The sequence below is a fragment of the Pteronotus mesoamericanus genome, unplaced genomic scaffold (assembly GCF_021234165.1).
Source record: "Pteronotus mesoamericanus isolate MK-2021 breed Mesoamerican mustached bat unplaced genomic scaffold, CSHL_Meso_final scaffold_125, whole genome shotgun sequence".
Classification (NCBI taxonomy): domain Eukaryota; kingdom Metazoa; phylum Chordata; class Mammalia; order Chiroptera; family Mormoopidae; genus Pteronotus; species Pteronotus mesoamericanus.
In genome coordinates this window covers 247,819-265,498 of record NW_026555304.1, presented here as the reverse complement: position 1 = coordinate 265,498, position 17,680 = coordinate 247,819, and the positions used below count along the sequence as shown (strand labels likewise).

General features: G+C 49.0%; 1 protein-coding gene across 1 annotated transcript; it reads right to left on the bottom strand.

Moving 5' to 3' along the window:
• Positions 1 to 834: 834 nt before the first annotated feature.
• Positions 835 to 17,192, bottom strand: IL17D (interleukin 17D). Its single transcript, XM_054587971.1, has 3 exons — positions 17,091 to 17,192; positions 16,385 to 16,671; positions 835 to 2,154 (listed from the first exon to the last, which is right to left on the bottom strand). The coding sequence occupies exons 1-3, from the start codon at positions 17,100 to 17,102 to the stop codon at positions 1,803 to 1,805; spliced, it is 651 nt and encodes a 216-aa protein (XP_054443946.1). The 5' UTR covers positions 17,103 to 17,192; the 3' UTR covers positions 835 to 1,802.
• Between the last annotated feature and the right edge of the window lie 488 nt (positions 17,193 to 17,680).

Below are 17,680 nucleotides of genomic sequence, written 5' to 3'. Positions count from 1 at the left end.
CAGTTTGCACTTTTCAGCTGATGCTGTGATGGTGCAAAGCTGGCTCCAGGAGCTCAGTACCTAGAGCAAGGCAAGTGCTCAATAAATAGGTAGATGGATGTGTCATTTAGAGAAAAAGTAAAAAGGAAGGCTGCCTTTGTAGACCTTAAAATGGAAAGCCAGTTTCTTCCATTGGGAATGTGCTAACTTTGAACAAACTAAGTAAACTAACAATGCAGGTAGGTCACTCTCCTTACCCATTCTTGTTTTCACTGTATCTGAGGAGTGGCTGGAAGATGATGCACAACAGTGGTGATGGTTGAAACTACCACCAAAATCATCAGTTTGAAAGACAATTTTTCTTTTTAATCTAAAGGTTTTTTTTTGTTTTTGTTCTGAATTGGCAACAAAAGGTTGCTCTGAACCTTCTGTTTCTGGGCAACATATTTTAAATACACCATCACTTGGGCTACCTTTTGAAAAGATTTCCCGAACTATATGGAACTAGCCACAGGTACTTGGAAAATCCAGATTTTGTTCAGCAGAGTGTAAAAGTTGAAAGTCCTCTCAATGAACCTTGTGTCCAGATCAAGAAGGTTGAGGAATACTCAGGCAGCCAGGGCTGTTTTATTTCTGTGGCGGCTTGGGAGTAAAACACGTAAAAAAAAGGGGGGGCACCCTTCTTGGCTTGCCGGGGGAGTCACAGAAGAGCTACGGTATTGACTTGACTTGTATACTTGATCTAAGACCAAATCAAATCATAAACTTCCACCATAAAATTAAGATAAACATTGTTTCCTCTAAAACTCAGTCGAACCCACCTGAGAAATACATGCAAACAACATGCCTTCACCGACACTTGTTTTAATGATTTAAAAAGAACTTGTCACTTTTACAAATCATTGTGTTCAGAGACAGACTTCCAACTTAAGAGTAAGGATTTGGCTCACATTGCAATATGTAGACAAGGAGTCTCAATACCATGTTTTAGAAATTGTTAATTTGGCCCACTTACCCCTCCTATGTTGCTAGTTCCAGAAGCCCTTAAAACAGCCAAGAGTTAGGTTCCTTTTGAGAGCCAGCAAAGATGTCTCCTTCCACATGTTGCCTTATCTCACCGCCTCTTTCCCACAAATTGGCCCCACTGATTTTGAAAAGTGAAAAGAAATGTCCTGAGTAAACCAGCTCTGGATACACTCATGAATAAACCCAAGTTTAGGATTTCTGGGGTGTCTGTGGGGTGACCAGAGCCTATTACACTTCCCTTTTATTCCTCTAGCAGCCTCTGGAGATTGTCACCAGATAGACGGGCATGTCAGGTTCAGCCCTGTCCACCTGGTTATGCTGGCAGTTGGAGACAGGCTGGCTTCAGAGACTCAGGTACCCACCCAAAAGAGTTTATCTGAGGATTTCAACTGTGCTTCTGAAACCTAGCAGAAGAAATAAAAATAAGGTTTATAAAACGTTTCTGTGTCAGGTAAAAAAAAAATCTATATTCATATTCAAAATTGCTAATATAAGAATAGTTTCTGCCCCTATAGAAAACAAGTAGGTATATATTCTTTTTATAAAAAGATGTCTTGAAAAGCGGCTACCACCTACCTATGTATGGAGGCTGTGGCCTCCTGCTTGCCCTAGCCCGGTGTCCCCTGCACATAGAAGCTGGGCCCTGGGGCGGGATCTGCAGCCTCAGAGGTGGTCTGTGACCTGTCCTGTCCCAGCCTCGGTTTCCCTGCACTAGGCCAACCCCTGTCAGTTCCATCTGCTGTGCACTGACTTCCACCTAGAAGAAGCGGGACGCCGGCGAGCTCGGCCTGCCCGGGTCACTGTCCCGTTTCTGGGCGGACAGGCCTGCGCAGGTCCCTGTCCCGTTCTTGATGGCCTGGGTGCCGGGTCCGGTCTTTTCCGTCACGGTCCCCTCCGGAGGCGGCTGGCGCGTCGCGGTCGGGCGCGGGGACGCAGGTGCAGCCCACAGGCACCGCCACATATTCCTCGGTGTAGATGGAACGGCCACCAGCGCATCCCGCAGTGCGGCGCAGCACCACGGTGGGCAGCAGCACGGGCGCACTGCGAAGGCTCAGGTCCTCCTCCCCGCGCGGCCCGGTCAGGCAGCCGCGGCACAAGCAGTAGGCCTCCGGCAGGAGCCGAGGGTAGCGGGTGGGGTCGTAGGACAGCCTGCGGGGAGAGGCGGGATTAATGCACGCTTGTCAGAGCGCCTGGGTTCAGTGCGCGCTCAGAGAGCCTGCGAGAGCGGTCAGTACAAACTCAGGCGGTGTAAGCTCCAGTGGGGCATAGGGGTCGGTGCACGGAGGGCCAGTTCACGCAGGGTCAGTGCATGTTCGGGATACTTGATAGTGCTGAGGTTACCACTGTAAAGTGAGCACCCTAAGGGGTACTAGGTAGTGCTGAGGTTACCACTGCTCACAGGAGCAGGAAGGTTGGCCAGACACTTGACCCCTGGTCGTGTCCATGCGAGACCTGGACCTACAGAGGCAAAGGCAGACTTCACAGCTGGCCGTTCCCTAAACTGTTTTCAGACTCTGCACTACCACTCCTAGAGAAACAATATCTCTACACTGTGCACATGCACCCACAGGTGACCACACAGCTAATGCAGTGTGATCACACACCCTTTTTGTGCCAGAACCCCAACTCCAGCTCTGAAGGGCCACCCCCAAGCAGAACCACCCCCGCTCCAGTGCACCAGGCTCTGCAGCCTCAGAAGGGGGCACCCGTGCTAGGGCACTGCATGCACTGTCCCCAGGACAGGTGACTCTGCATGGGGCTAGTTGGCCCAGACACCAGACCATGCAGACACCAGTCACCCGGCTGCTGAAAAAGCAGTGAACAAAGGAAGCTCTGAGACACCTGTCCAGAAGGCCACAAGGTGAGCCCCATGTCCCTCTGTCAGGGTCCATGTTCCCTCCTCTGCAAAGCAGCAGACAGCAGGCCTGGCCAGCCTGGGACATTTGAAGTGCATGGAGGTGTAAACTTGGTCGTCCTCATCCTCATTCAGGCCTCCTTATTTTCAGGTGAGATGCCAAGGACTGAGTGTCAACAGCTGCAAACGGGCTGCCACACTGTGAAGGGTCTGAGGAATCTGGGGAACAAGAACACTCCCCAGGCCCGACTCCAGCCTCTACCGCCCCCTCCCCAAAGCAAGGAAGACATGAATGCAGAGGGAGAGATTATCCCCATTTCTCATGGGATCACCACAACTCTAAATTCTCATTTCCATTAATCCTCCCATTTAAAACTTGTATAATCATCTTACGAATGTTTCTCTTTCTTTTGGAGCTGAGTGCGAGGGACCTTAAATTTTCTCAGAATCACAGCTGCCACTTCTCCAACCTCTCAAGCAACACACACCCATTTGCAGATCTATCACATGCCAGAGCAGGAGGCACCCAAAGTGCTGCTGACTAATGGGAGCCTGGGATAAACTAAAAAATGCTATGTGCTTAAAGGTTTCTTAAGCCTCGACCTTGGGGTGTGTATGGTTTCTTGTCCACCCCTTTTACCAAAAGTTCCTGGCACCAGTGAGGCTGTGGCACTGCAGGTGCCTGGAGAGGGCCTGGCAGGGCTATCCTGACCCCTGTGGCTTGCATAAGTCATAGGTCCTTCAAGTGACTGGCTCTGGTTGCTGTGACTGAAATGCAGCAACCAGGTTGAAAGGTCTTCAGTGAAGTATGCTGAAACTGTCTAGTGAAAGAGCGGGCAAGGGCAGCAGGGCAGCGGGGCAGCAGAGCCTGGGAGGGGCAGGGTGAGGGAGGGACAACTAACGCTGTTGCAGGAGGAGTGAAGTAGATGATGTGGCCTGGCCAGTGCTGGGGGCACGGAGGGAGTGGCAGGATTAAAGGGCGTTCTCCATGGAGGAGACCATGCAAGTCTCTGAGTCAAGTGTTAACTTTGAGAGGCCTGAAGGGGATGGATGGCCCTGGACAGGTAAGGAGGGTACGTGAGGCCTTCTTTCATTTGGGTCAAACATCTTTAGACACTGATGGCGAGGATAGTTGGGCAGAGGAGAATCTGGAAATGATAGCTTCATGTGATGACAAATTCACTCAACACCAACTAAGTGCCATTTACATAGTGGGAAAGAACAAAGAAGGTTCTGCCTAAAGGGAAGTGCTGTGTGGGGGTCCATGTCCCAGCGTCAGGTGACACCTGGCACATGTAGAAGGAGGGGAATCAGGTGCTGGCAGGGTGCTCTAAGAGGGTGGGTCACAGGTCAACCAGCAGACCATGCCCCACCTGCCACTGGAGCATTCTAAAGCTGAGAGGGACATTTCCTATTTGAGTGTGGGGACTAGGTAGCAGGGATTCCAAGGCCCCTACTCGTGGTGACCAGAAGGATATAGGCGGTAATGGGGGAGAGAGGAGGCCTCAGGAACGGGCAACGCTGCTGGTGGTGAGCCCACAGGCATGGTCCCCTAACTTCCCTCTCATTGCTGCACCTGGAGGAGAGAGGCAGCCTCAACCATGAATTCTAATGCATCTGTCATGTGCAAACCAGAGAGGACAGTGGGGGCTGTCTGCAAAATGCAAGTGTCTCTGCCAGCGAGACTCTTACATTCACAGAGCTCACCCCTTTGCAGTCTGACATGCATGCAGACGGCTGAAATTAGACGTGTTGCTTCTCATCGCTACTGCTCCCTTGGCACTGCCGTCCAGGCTTTCAGAGCAGTGAACTCTGTCCTTGTGAGGAGTGACAAGGCCGTCTGCCCGGCCTTCCAACCTTCCTACTTCCTCTGCAATGCCTTGTTCCTACCCATGACTGGCTGCTGAGACACAGGCTCCCTGGAGCCCCTCATGCTGGGGTTCCTGTCAGGAAAAGTTCCAAGTCCTCTGCTTTGCTTTCAGAGGCCCGCACAACATGGTCCTTCATGTTCCCGCCCTTCTATCTCTTCGCCATCCTTCCCTCCGAGCAGTGGTGCACTCCCTGTGTGCGCTGCAACTAAGATCTGATCAGGGTTCCCCTTCCCAAAATTAGTATCAGCTCAGGGACCACCCACAATATTTAAGGTCCAATTCAAGTCAGAATCTTGAGTTTTCAAAATTCCTTAGTTGAATTTCATCTGCTCTTTCCCCATATTCTCGTAACACTCTGGGCCTCTCAGAGAAGAGATGGTGAGTGGATGATGGTGTTCTATTCTTCATACCCGGAAGTCAACATAAGGCCCTAACTAAACTCTGCAAAGAAGGGGAATTCCTAAAATCTCCAGTCACTTTCAACATTTATTCCACAAACATCGGAGTGCAGTGATGTTTTGGGCAGTGGGGTGTCAATGAAACATGTCAATTATCCAAGGCCTCATCTGGGAGATAAACGCACAAACACCTGGACAGTTGACCCTGTATAGTAGCCCAGGGAGGCTTCCTAGCAAATGTGGTTCCTGGGCCAGTCTGTCTGGAGAAAGGAAGGAAAAGGGCAGTTAGGGCAGAGGCCAAAGCCAAGAGCACAGAAGGACAACAGATGGAGCTGGGGGATGTAGAGCTGGGCCAGCAAGGGTCTTGATTCAGAGCAGAGAACTTGGCTTTAACCCTGAAGGTGATGGGAAGAGTGTCAAACAAGGAAGCGACCTGGTCAGATAGAATTTTAATGGATCCCTCAGACGATGGGATGGAGAATGATCTGGAGCCAAGAGGGGTGCTGAAGGAAAGCAGAGATTTTCAAATTATTAGCATACAGACGGTAAACAAAATAATTCAAGGCAATGTGTGGAGATATACCAAGTAAAAGGCAGGAAACAAACTTTTAAGGGAGAAGAAGTCTAATTGTGGAGACTGATGGGGGCAGGAGTACTCCTTGGAGCCAAGAAGGACAGAGGCTAGTGAAGAGGCTGGTCCAAAACCCAACTGGAATCTGGTTTAGCCAATTTACTGTTAATATAGGGATGGATAACACAGTAAAAAGTACTACGAGAATATGACCAACCTACAGAATGTAGGAAACTCAGCAGTTGTTTCATTACTAAGGGAAAAAAAGAGGGAGGGGGACCTGCATATTAAAGAAACCATCAACAAAATGAAGAGGCAGCCTATTAAATGGGAGGAGCTATTTGCAAATCATACATCTGATAAGTGGTTAGCATCCAAAATATATAAAGAACTCATACAACTCAATAGCAAAATACCAAACAATGAAATTTAAAAAATAGGCAGAGGAACTGAATAGGTACGTTTCCAAAGAAGATGACCAGCAGGTACATGAGAAGATGATCAATGTCATTAGTCAACAAGGAAATGTAAATCAAAATCAACAATGAGATACCTCCTCACATCTGTCAGAATGGCTACTATCAATAAATCAACAAATAACAAGTGCTGGCGAGGCTGTGGAGAAAGGGGAACCCTCATGCACTGCTGGTGGGAGTGCAGACTGGTGCAGCCACTATAAGAGCAGTGTGGAGAAGCCTCAAAAATTAAAAATGGATCTGTCTTTTGACCCTGTGATTCCACTTTTGGCTATTTATTCAAAGGAAACAAAAACACTAATTTAAAAAGATATGTGTGCCCCTGTGTTCATTGCAGCTTTATTTATAATGGCTAAGATATGGAAGCAAACCATGTATCCATCAATTGATAATTGGATAAAGAAGGTGTGATACATATACACAATGGAATATTACTCATCCATAAAAAAGAGTGAATCTTGACATGTACAACAACATGGGTGGACACAGAACACCGTGGATATTATGCTAAGTGAAATAAGTCAGTCAGAGAAAAGTAAATACTGTACAATTCCACTTACATGTGGAATCTAAGAAGAAAACAAAAACCTGAGCTCACAAATACAAACAACTTGGTGGTTGCCAGAGGGATGGGGTTGGGGATAGGTGAAGGGGGTGAAAAGGTACAAACTTTCAGTTATAAAATAAATAAGTCCTAGGCTGTAAAGTAGATCATGGTGAATACAGTTAATAATACTGCATTGTGTATTTGAAAGTTCCTAATAGAGTAAATCTCATCAAAGAAAAACAAAGTATAACTGCATGAGGTGATGGATGTTAACTAGACTTACTGTGGTGACCATTTTGAAACATATACATATATCAAATCATTGCGTTACTCGCCTGAAACTAATGTAATGTTGCATATCAATTATATCTCAATAAAAAAGAAAAAAAGAGAGAGTCCTAAGCAGAGTGACCGAACTACCAGAGCACCTGCTGTGCAGTTATGAACTGAGACCCTTTTACTCCCAAGTGTCTGTTTGGATGAGAAATTACATGGTTGTGTAGAAGCCATACTAAACCCAAACCAAGGAACACCCCACAAGATAACTGACCAGCACAGTCATGGAACACACAGAACTGAGGAACTGTCACAGACTGAAGGAGGGCTCTGAGCACTAGAAGCGACGTGTGAACCTGGGCAGATCTGGAGCAGAAAAGGGGCCTTAGTGCAACACTCTGCAAAAGGGCTACACAGGAGGTGACAGGGCTGTGCCAGTGCACATTTCCTGATCTTGCTCATTGTGCTGAGCTATGATGCTGACCTTTGGTCAATCTGGTTAAATGGAGGAGGGAATTCCTTGTACTAAATTCACTTTTTCTTCATTAGTTTGAAACTATTTAAAAAGGAATTAAATAATAAAACACACACAAAAAAAGACAACCAGGGAAATTTGAACATGACTGACTATTTGAGGGTGTTAGGGAAGTATTAACTTTTAGGTGTGATAATGGCATTGTGTGGTTTTGTTTAACCAAGAGTACTTATCTTTTAGACATACATATACCAAATACGTGAGCATGCATACAGATATGCACACAATGCTAAATGCTAGTTACAAAGTGCCGTCTGAATATGTCACATGGTGGACGGCAGTGGTCATGAACTTAGCAGACTTGTCAGCCTCCTGAGGTGGGCAATGGATGAGGGCACAGCCTATTCACGGATACAGAGCCAATGGTTAAGACATGCCAGCACCAAGTGCAGAGACTGCTCTGAGCACAGGTTGGGTGGCCCAAGGCTACGCCCAGGGAGTTCTGAGGTGAGGCTGAGAGCCAAGGAAGGCTGACCTTGGCAAAGAAGGGGTGAGGGAGGGCTCAACAAAGGAGCCAGGGAAGCAGAAGCCCACGGAGGGGGGTGGGGCCTGCCAGAGATCACTGTAACTGGAGTGACATGTATGTGTGCGCACATGGTTGGGTTACAATTTGGGGAGAACTGTGAGAGATGGATGGGGCCTTAAAGACCAAAGAAAAGTCTGGATTTTACCTTGCAGACTATGGAAGGCCACAGAAGGGCTGTAGGCAGTAGAGACACGGTCATTCTGACGATGGTAGAGACTCAATGACAAGACAAAATGGCGGGGCTGGGTGAGGAGGAAGGTGAGGCACAGCCTCTTCAGATTCAGTTTCCTTGTCTGTAATATGTTAACTTCAGGCAGCAAAGATCCCCCAACCTACACAAGTGGGATCCCTGTTCTGTATACTGCATGTACAGGCACCAAGCCTTGTGTACCTGTTAGTTTTATCAGTAAACCACAGTGGCCTGGATGCTGTCACACAGTCAGAAGGCTCATCTAACTAAAAACACACACTTCACTTCTACCAGTCGTTCCCCCAAGAGTGAAATTTTCACCATTACGGTGACTCAACTGGGCTATGACATTGTGACAGAAAGACACCTGCCTGCCCTTCTGGAATGTGGGGACATAATAATAAGACATAAGATTTGATGGTTTTCAGGTGGTGGTTTTATCACCAGGAGGTCATCTTAAAACACAAGTATGCCATCCTGGGTGGGGATATGACGCACACATCATACCCAGTGCTGTGGGTACCAATTCCACCGGTTTGCACAGAAAGCAAATAGGCACATTCTAGAGCACATGGGTTGGGGGGGTGGAGAACAGGCCAGTAGAGAAGGTTCTAGAAGCCTCAGAGCAGCCTGGGGACAGACCAAACTCTGGCCTTGAGATTTTAGGAAAACTATGAGTTGGAGTGCTTTTTGGATAAAGAGAGCTGCCATGAAAATGAAACAGGAAGATACTCCAACAGGAACCCTGTCTCTGACCAAATATGGCCAAGGACCAAGGAGGGACCTGCATGCTGTTACCTCCTCGTGAGCAATAATTCGTCTTCACATTTTTTGCGTGCTGCTCCATGGAAGCTTGGCATAGACACACACTCGAAACACATCAAGTTTCCCCTCTGATGGGATCTCATAAGTGTCCCTGGGGTCACATGTGGCACTTGGCTGGAGGGACAGCTGGCCCTCTTCATCCAAGAACAAAGGACAGCCCTTCTGGGATGAGTGGAGGTGATGGAAACTGAGCTGGGGAAGGAATGTGAGAGACAGCAAAGACAAAAAAAGAGCACTGTCCCTGGGGACCCTGACATGGTAGGAAAAAATTTGAAATGGTTCAGGGAGCACCGCCAACTCGGGAACAAGGACAGTACCCAGCAGACCAAATCGCTGGCTGCTCCTGTGTGTCCCTCTCCAAGGCCCATTGTAGAAAGCCACAAACTCACAGACGTGGCTCAGGCTTCCGTTTCCCAAAACATAACATTATTTTAATTTCAAAGCACCAGAGGCTAAGTCTGCAATCCAAGACCCAAGCCCAGGAACAAAGAGGGGAAATGCCTCCTCAGGCTCAGATGGGAATCCACAAGTACTAACCAGTGTAAGTGGAAATAAAACTGCCTTGGCAGTCACGATTCTTAAATGAGTTCAACTCAACAGACTTTCGTAAAAAGGAAGATGGAGTCAAAAACAGTCCTGAACCTAAAATTTTGGTCCAATTTAGTTGTTGACCAGTGACATTTGGCAAATCACTGCCTCTGCCTGGTTCTTTGCAGAGTGAAGGGAATGATTTGATGACCAGACTACTCACCCAGCTTCCTGAGGGCAGGACTGATGGTTTGACTTTTCAATCAAAAGACACTTACAGTCCACTGAGTCTCCAAGATAGAGGAGAACTCCCCAAATTAATCTAGAAAGTCAGTGTGACTCTAACCCAAATCCTGGTAGATGTCTCTTAACTTTTAACTATGTGGGATATTGAGTATCCATTGAAATGGATTTATTCATCCATTTACATTAATGAGCATTCGAATGCAACAGATATCATTTCAGGTGACTTAACATGAATGAATAAAAGTCGATGCTATTGGATTAAAAAAAAAAAGAACCTGGCAAGCTGACCCTAACATCTGTATAGAGACAAAAGGGCAAAAGAGTCAAGACCACTGTGAAGAAGGTAAGAACAGGCTCACTCAGCAGATACCAAGCCATCACAGAATGGCATCAATAAAAGACATCTGGGCCCCAGGACAGTTGAGGGAAAAGCCATTTCCCTCCCAACAGCTCAAATTCCTCTGAAAAATGCCCGTCTTTGCCTGGAATGCAGGCAATGAAAAATCACAGTCAAGATTTCCAAAAGGTGGTTCTCAGACCCCCTGTGTCAGAGCCATGTGCCGCTAGATGACAAATGCACATTCTCACATTCGCCCCTGCCCCAGAAGTCAGGAACCCCTATGTGAAGGAGTTGCCCAAACAACTGTCTGCTCACAGACTGGGGATCATGGACAGTCACACAGTCAGCAATGAAGATAGGTGGTTTCTCTACATGGCACTTAGCCCCACACACACCAACTGTGGCTCAGAAGAAACAGTGGGTTATTGCATTTTCCCAAATACACCTGAATTTGATCCCACCAGCCCTGGACCCCACATGCTGAGAAGACACTGCAACCCAACAAGCACTTGGCATTGCCAAGGAGATGGTGTGGAGGTCTCAGTTGTCCTTCACTGTGGCACACAAGTGGGCTTTCAAACTAGTGGTCACTACCCCCAATCTCAGAGATTCAAAGCCATGCCCTGGGTGTTTACAGCCCCAGACCATTCCAGCACCCACCCTGGTGGTTGTCTCGTCCCCAGGTTCGAGAGAAGAGTCACTGGAGCAGGGGTTTGCGTTAACCTTCCGATCTCCCCTTTCCCCTTGGAAGCGGCACTGTAGCCAGGAGGGGCGGGGGAGAAAGTGAAGGACGAGGCCCAGAGCAGGTTGGCCTGGGACTCTGCTTGCTGGCCAGGGAGTAACTGGGGACACGATGGCCAGAACGCTTTCCTTGTGCTGGGCAGTGGTGTCCACATGCCAGCATCCCCCTCCGCTTGCTGAGCCCAAGTCACAGACCTCAGCATGCGCTGCCAGGAGCAATGGAAAATGTACTCCCGGCCCCACGAGAAACATCAGTTGTGCATTTGTCATGCACGAGGACATGGAAAAAATCTGCCCAGAGAGCAGCGAGTGTGACCAGACATAGAGGACTGCAGCCAGGTCCCAGCAGGCTCCACCTGGCCCTCTCTGTGGGCCAAGGGCAGCTAGGCGTCAGCCCTATCCCGGGTGGGGACTGAGGCCGACTTCGGTGGGAACCTGAACTTGGCATCAAGGTCAGCCCTGAGGCTGAGCCATGAGGCAGGCGTTTCTGCCAACTGAGCAGCTCTGGGCTGCCGGGGCGGGGGCGGGAGGGCCAAGTCTGCCTATCCTCTTCTTGTACTGGGGAGAAATGGAGGCACCAACAGGAAAGGGGCATGTTCAGAGTGTCCCATCAGCTGTACTGCCCTTAGCAATCACTCTGCAATTACCTGGATGCCTGGCCAGTGGTGACGCTAGAAGCAGGAAACGTGCAGGCACCAGGTGAAGTCTGCTCCCAGGAGGCCTGGGGCCAGCAGAGGCACTATGGCTTAGAAAAGCATTTGGAAGATAACTTAGAAAAATGCTTTACAGAGGAGAAGAGAGAAAAGCAATGAGAAAAGAGCCTGGATCTCTCCTAGGGCTCCTCCTGTCATGACAGATACCACTGCAGCAGGGACATCTCTGCAAAGGGAGAGCAGCCAAGCCCGTGCCATGTCTGGGGAGTTGTCTGCTATGTGTCCGTCCCTGAGTAAAGAGGAGGGGCCCAACCTGGATCAGAAACAAACCATCCGTGTCACACTTGGTGACGAGTCTAGTGTTCCAGAAGATCTCTGGCGAGATGGCTTCTTCTTTGCCCTCATCAATGTAGTGGGCCACGTACTCCCTTCCCCTCCTCCAAGTTTTCACTCGTCACTTCTGGGAGACAGACACCACACAGAAGCCACACCATGGACTAAGTACACTTCATTCAAGTGAGGACAATTGAAAAAGGTGATGATGGGATGAAACACTGTTGTCTTCCCTCACTACTATAAGAATGCAAAAGTAAAACCCAGGCAGTTATAGAAAAGAACCCTCAAAGCAGAACAAATGTGTCTATTTTCAGAATTAAAGACCTTAATTCCATGACAGTTCTTGGTGACAGTGATGGGGCAGGACAAACTGCTACATTTTCAGTCCTTCAGAGAAAAAAAAAATTCTGTGCAGCGCTTTGGCCAATAAAAGGTCATTTACACATAAACATATTTTTTGGGGGGTAAAATCCCAACATTTCTTAAACAAGCTGCTTGGAATGATGTGTTTCCCCTTTCCTACAACCACACATTTTTATGGACAGTCCCCCACTCACCGTGTTACAGACTGTAACTGAACATTTTCCTGCCAGGCAGGTGGCCCCCACTTCTGTCTCTCTGCTCTGTTCTTGTCTCTGTCCCCGACTCTGACTTTCTTTCTTAACAGAATATCCCGCCTCAGAGAGGACACAGCAACCTACCTATGCTGTTGTGACATATGTGGATACTCCTTGAAGGTACAATGGCTTTGACAGTTTGTTTGTAAGTTAGTAGAATAACCCATAGGTTGCAAGAAGGGACCCAGGAAAAATCAAACTTGCTAAAGAGAAACATTATAAAAGAGAAATGACTCCCCACAAAGATCACACAAATGGCCTCCTGGGAAACCATGGTCCACAAGGGGTGAGTCAGTCTGGTGCTGCCCCCTGTGGGTTACAGCCAGCGGGCACAGTCACTTTTGTGGGAGTGAACCACACGGAACCTGACCCTGGGAACATCTGTTCTTACGGCTTGGACACAAATGGGAAAATGCACATAGGGTGGAGGTTGCATTTGAAAGATAAATGGGAATATTTAAAGAGGCTATCACCACAGAGGGGAAAACTCTAACACTGTACTCCCAACTTCTCCAACTTTCTCTAATTAATCTTATTGTCCTTCTACAATTTAAAAATGATAAGATGAAGAAAAACTGGTGTGCCCTAGGAGAAAGGCATTGGGGTCTGTGTTCTGGCCACCCTGTGTCCGCTCAATCGCTGTTAGATGGAAAGGTATAACTGTCTCATGTGGTAAAGGAAACAAGTTACAGATACCTCAGGGAAACCAGATGCTTGGGTTAGAGGAGGGTGAGGCAAAAATATCCTTTTATTTCAACCTGTCCTGATGAAAATCTTTCTCAAATGCAGCGCTGCTAAATATCCAATGGTGGACTTAGAGGACCGTGAAGGTCATCCCAGTGAGTGGGCATTGCTGGCCTGGCCCAGGTGGTGACCTTGCCTAACCCATATGAGCTCCCCAAAGTAACCTGCCCAAAGTTCTGGGAATAGAGAGTGGTGCCAAGCTGGATTCTCCATAGGAACACATCTTTACTGATGCTTACTGATGGGCCACTCAGCATCTAGGCTGTCCTGACCAGCCTTGAGCGGCCCCTGCTGAGACACTTCCTGGCTGCTTGGGGAGGACCCACTCAGCCAAAGGGGTCCCCTGCCTCTGCACACTCCCTGGAGGCCTGTTGCCTCCATTTTTAAAAATATCCTCACCTGAGGATATTTTTTATTGATTTTCAGAGAAAGAGAGGAATGGAGAGAGAGAGAGGAACATCCATCGGTTGCCTCCCATATGCACGCCAACAGGGTACGGAACCCACAACCTAGGTATGTGCCCTGACCAGGAATCGAACCTGCAACCTTTTGATGTACAGAACAATGCTCCAACCAACTGAGCCACCCAGCCAGGGCTCATTTCCTCTATTTTTGAGTCACTCAACTTCCTGTTTGCTGTCTTCCCTCCTCTCCTTCACTCCTGGTTCTGTTCCTTTCCATTATTCCTTTGCTGTTATTGCTCTCCATAGAGCTGTTCACTGTAAAATAAATTTGGGTATAGTGTCTTACATTCCCTGCAGGAAAAGGGTTATGTAGGAAAATAACAAAGCCTGAAAATAAACGGTTGTACACTATTCATCTCCTGGAGGAAAGGTATCTTTACACTGCTACCCAGAATTGAAAAATATAAACAATGAGAACTATTTAGAGTACTGGTAGGTGTTTATTTTTGGGGTGTCAACATAAGTGAGTGATGTGTATCTTTAAACCTTCATAAACCTCACTATTCTTACAATATATTTCTGACTATGTCAATTTAGCTTTAAAACACGTATTGAACAAGCACATTGATTTTATTTTGGCATTTTTGTTTTTATAGCTCAAGAGAAATAAACATGATGCCACAAAGTAAATGAGAAAATATTTTTATATTCTGGAGGTTGAATGGTGCTATTCTAATAACACCGTGGTCAGCAGCATAGGTATTCTCTGATAGAATCACGGAGTCTATTTACTGTCTGTTCCTGGCCCAATTCCTTCTGCTCTACAGGCCAAGTTCCTCAATGGTGGTCAGCCCAGCTGTGGTGTTCCCAGGGGTTCTGAGAAATCTATCAGGGTGCCTATAGGGGCTGTGCCGTCAGCCCTACATCCCCTGAGATCAGCATGGCCCTCACTCCTGTGCTCTCAGGTAACTGGCCTTGATTTCCAAGGGCCAGTTACCTCCTGAGGCTTTGTTTCCTTAGTATCTGCTCTGCCCTCATGGTTGCTGAACTTCCTTTTCTAGTCTCAATTTATACATTAAGATGTTTTTGAAATAAGGAATGCATGCACAAAGCAGGAAATGCAGGCGATTCACCAGTGAGTCTTGTAAGTTTCCTTTCTGCCCCTTACCTCCTGAGGGGAACTGTGATACCCATATTCCAAAGATGCCCCAAAGAGTGTGTGTGTGTGTGTGTGTGTGTGTGTACAGTTTAAAATAGCACTTAACATGTCTATGTTATGTAACTGCTTCTCTCTTAGCTGCCACTGGCAGAGGGCTGCCCACACCCTGTACCTTGCCTGCTTTCCTTATGCTGACGATGGACTTGTCCACTGAGGTACTTTCAGACCTGCTCCCTTCCTCTCTGTAGCTGCCTTTAGAACACTTATCAAATGAGTTGCTTATTGGTGGAGGTTTAGATGGCTCTAATCCCTTGCTATTACCACAATGAACACGATTTGTAACATGGGCAAGTGTAGAATTCCAAGTGGAAGTGCTGGGTGGAAGTGTGAATTTAAAATTTGATAGTTAATACCCAACTTCCCTCCATAAACACTGCACCAATGCACACCCCTCTATTGTACAAGTGCGCCTTTTCCTACAGCCTTGCCAACAGAGCTTGATGGGTGCCAAACAGAGCCTGATGTCAGTCACGGTGCCTGAAGTCCAGCATATCTGCATGTTTCAAGTGTTCCAGTCATTTGACACCCTTCCTGGGGACTGCTCACAGCCTCCCCTCATCATTTCGCAAGGTCTTCCTCTTGCTGGTTTGGGGAAGGAGCCCTTTGTGACACGGGCTGCAAGTATTTCTCTGTTTACCCTTATATTTTTCTTCTTATTTACTTAGTTTTTAAATTTTTGCCATGAAGAAATGGCATATAATTATGTAACTGAATTGATGACTCTTGTTTTTCATGACTTTGGGGCTACAAAGCAGGCCTTCACCTTCCAAGATTATAAATATAACTCACTTTTTATCTGCTTTTGTGATTTTATTTTCTCCATTAGAATATATTTATACATAGGACTGAGATGCTTGCATCTGGAGACACGCTCAATGGGAGATTTTGACAAACCACTGTTAATACTGTGTATTACTCTTCCCCCGGTTTGCCGCCAGGATCTCAGCTTGCTTTGGAGGCACCCGATGGCCTGGAGAGGTCAGCAGCAGTCATAGAAAAATGCAAAGGGAGCAAGCACCTTTTGCCCAGAGAAGCCCAGCTATGCCCTGAGAGATTTTCCATGTGTCTTTAAGGTTACTTAGTGACGTTCTGACCGCTATGATGTTACTAGGCAATAAGTTAGTGACATCATCGGTCCATTATAATGTATGCAACCACCGTCCTATATACGGCCCCACCCAGACATCACGTGGTGCACAGCCGTACACGACAGCAGGTTTCTTTCAAGGGAGGTGATGGACCTTTATGGGAGTGAATTTTCCCAACCCAGTCGTCCCACCTGTCCTGGGCCATCTACCCATTTAGCTTTCCCTGCTGTGTGCGCCCCATCTCACCTGCCCGTTGCCCATCCCACCTGCTCGACTTCCCACCCCAAGTGCCAGTCCCCCAATTCCCCGCCCGCCCCCAGTCCCGTCTACCCGACCCCCCATTCCTCCTGCCCTCTCTCCCATCCTCCTGCCCGCACCCAGTCTCCGGCTCACCTGTAGGCCCAGGGTGACACGCTGCGCAGCGGGGTGGGCGGCCGGAAGCGGCGGTCGGGCCGGCCCCCCGGGCAGCTTGTGTTGCGCGCCTGCTCGCGCGGGCCCGGTTGCAGCGTGTGCTGGAAGGCGCCGAGCACGCCGGCCGCCAGCCGCCCATACAGCTGCTCCAGGAGCTCCTCGGGTCGGTCCGCGCAGCCCCGCGCCGGCCGCCGGCTGCTCCTCGGGGCGCCCACCCAGCCCGGCGACAGCGTCAGCGCCAGCAGCACGCCGGCCGCCAGCGTCCAGACCTGCGGGAGAGGCCGCTCAGAGGCGCGTCCGCGCCGGAGGATGGGCGCCGAGCACACCGGCCCCCGCGCACCCCGCGTTCCCGCCCCGCGCCCCGCGCGCCCCGCGCCGCCCCCACCTCGTGCTCCGCGAGCCCCACCGGGAGCCCCACCCGGATCTCGACCCCGAGCCCGCCGGGGGACCGCGTGTGGCGTGCGCGTGTGTGTTTGCCGGCCAGGCTGCTGCGCCGCGGGGTGCGAGTGCCTGTGAGCCCGTCGTCCCCGCGCCACCGCCACTTCTCTCCCACCGCCCGCGTGATCGCGGCCCGGATCCCGACTCTGCCCGGGCAGGGGTCCCAGCAGCTCCTCCTCCGCGTCCAGCGCTCAGGGGAGCCAGGGACGAACCGGGCACAGGAAACCCGTCGACTGTGGAGCGTACTCACCAGCGACCCCATGTCCCCGGAGACGCTGTTTGAGACCTTCACGCCGAGCCTTGCGCGGGGGACCGCAGGCCGCGGGACTGGGCCGGGGCTCGAGGAGGGGCCGTGGCCGGAGATGGCGCCGCCCCCGCCGCCGAAAGTGTGCCGGGCTCAGAGGGGCCAACTTTGCGAAGTCAGGGGGACAGACAGGGCTCAGGGTAAAGAGACATTTCTAGTGACTAAAGCTATCCAAGAACGGAACAGGCCACCCGGGGAAAGCGAATTCAACAGCCTGCAAGGATACTCTTCTGCAAGACGGCTTCCTCTTCTTAGATTCCACTGTTCAAAGAAATGCACTACATGATTTTAAAATTTCTTTAATAGGGCCAGCGGAAGCAGTTCCTCCTTTCCACTAAAGCCCCGGAAAATGGTCCTTCTGCTCTCTGTCATAGTGCAGCAGTCATATCAAATAAACCTGTTATCCTGTAAACAAATTAAACGAAATAAATGGTACGTGTTATACTTCAAGAATACAAAAAAAAACTTGCTCATTTGTTCATTCCACAAATTAACCCTTTATGTTTTTTAGGTGGCAGGGTCATGAATATGGTTAT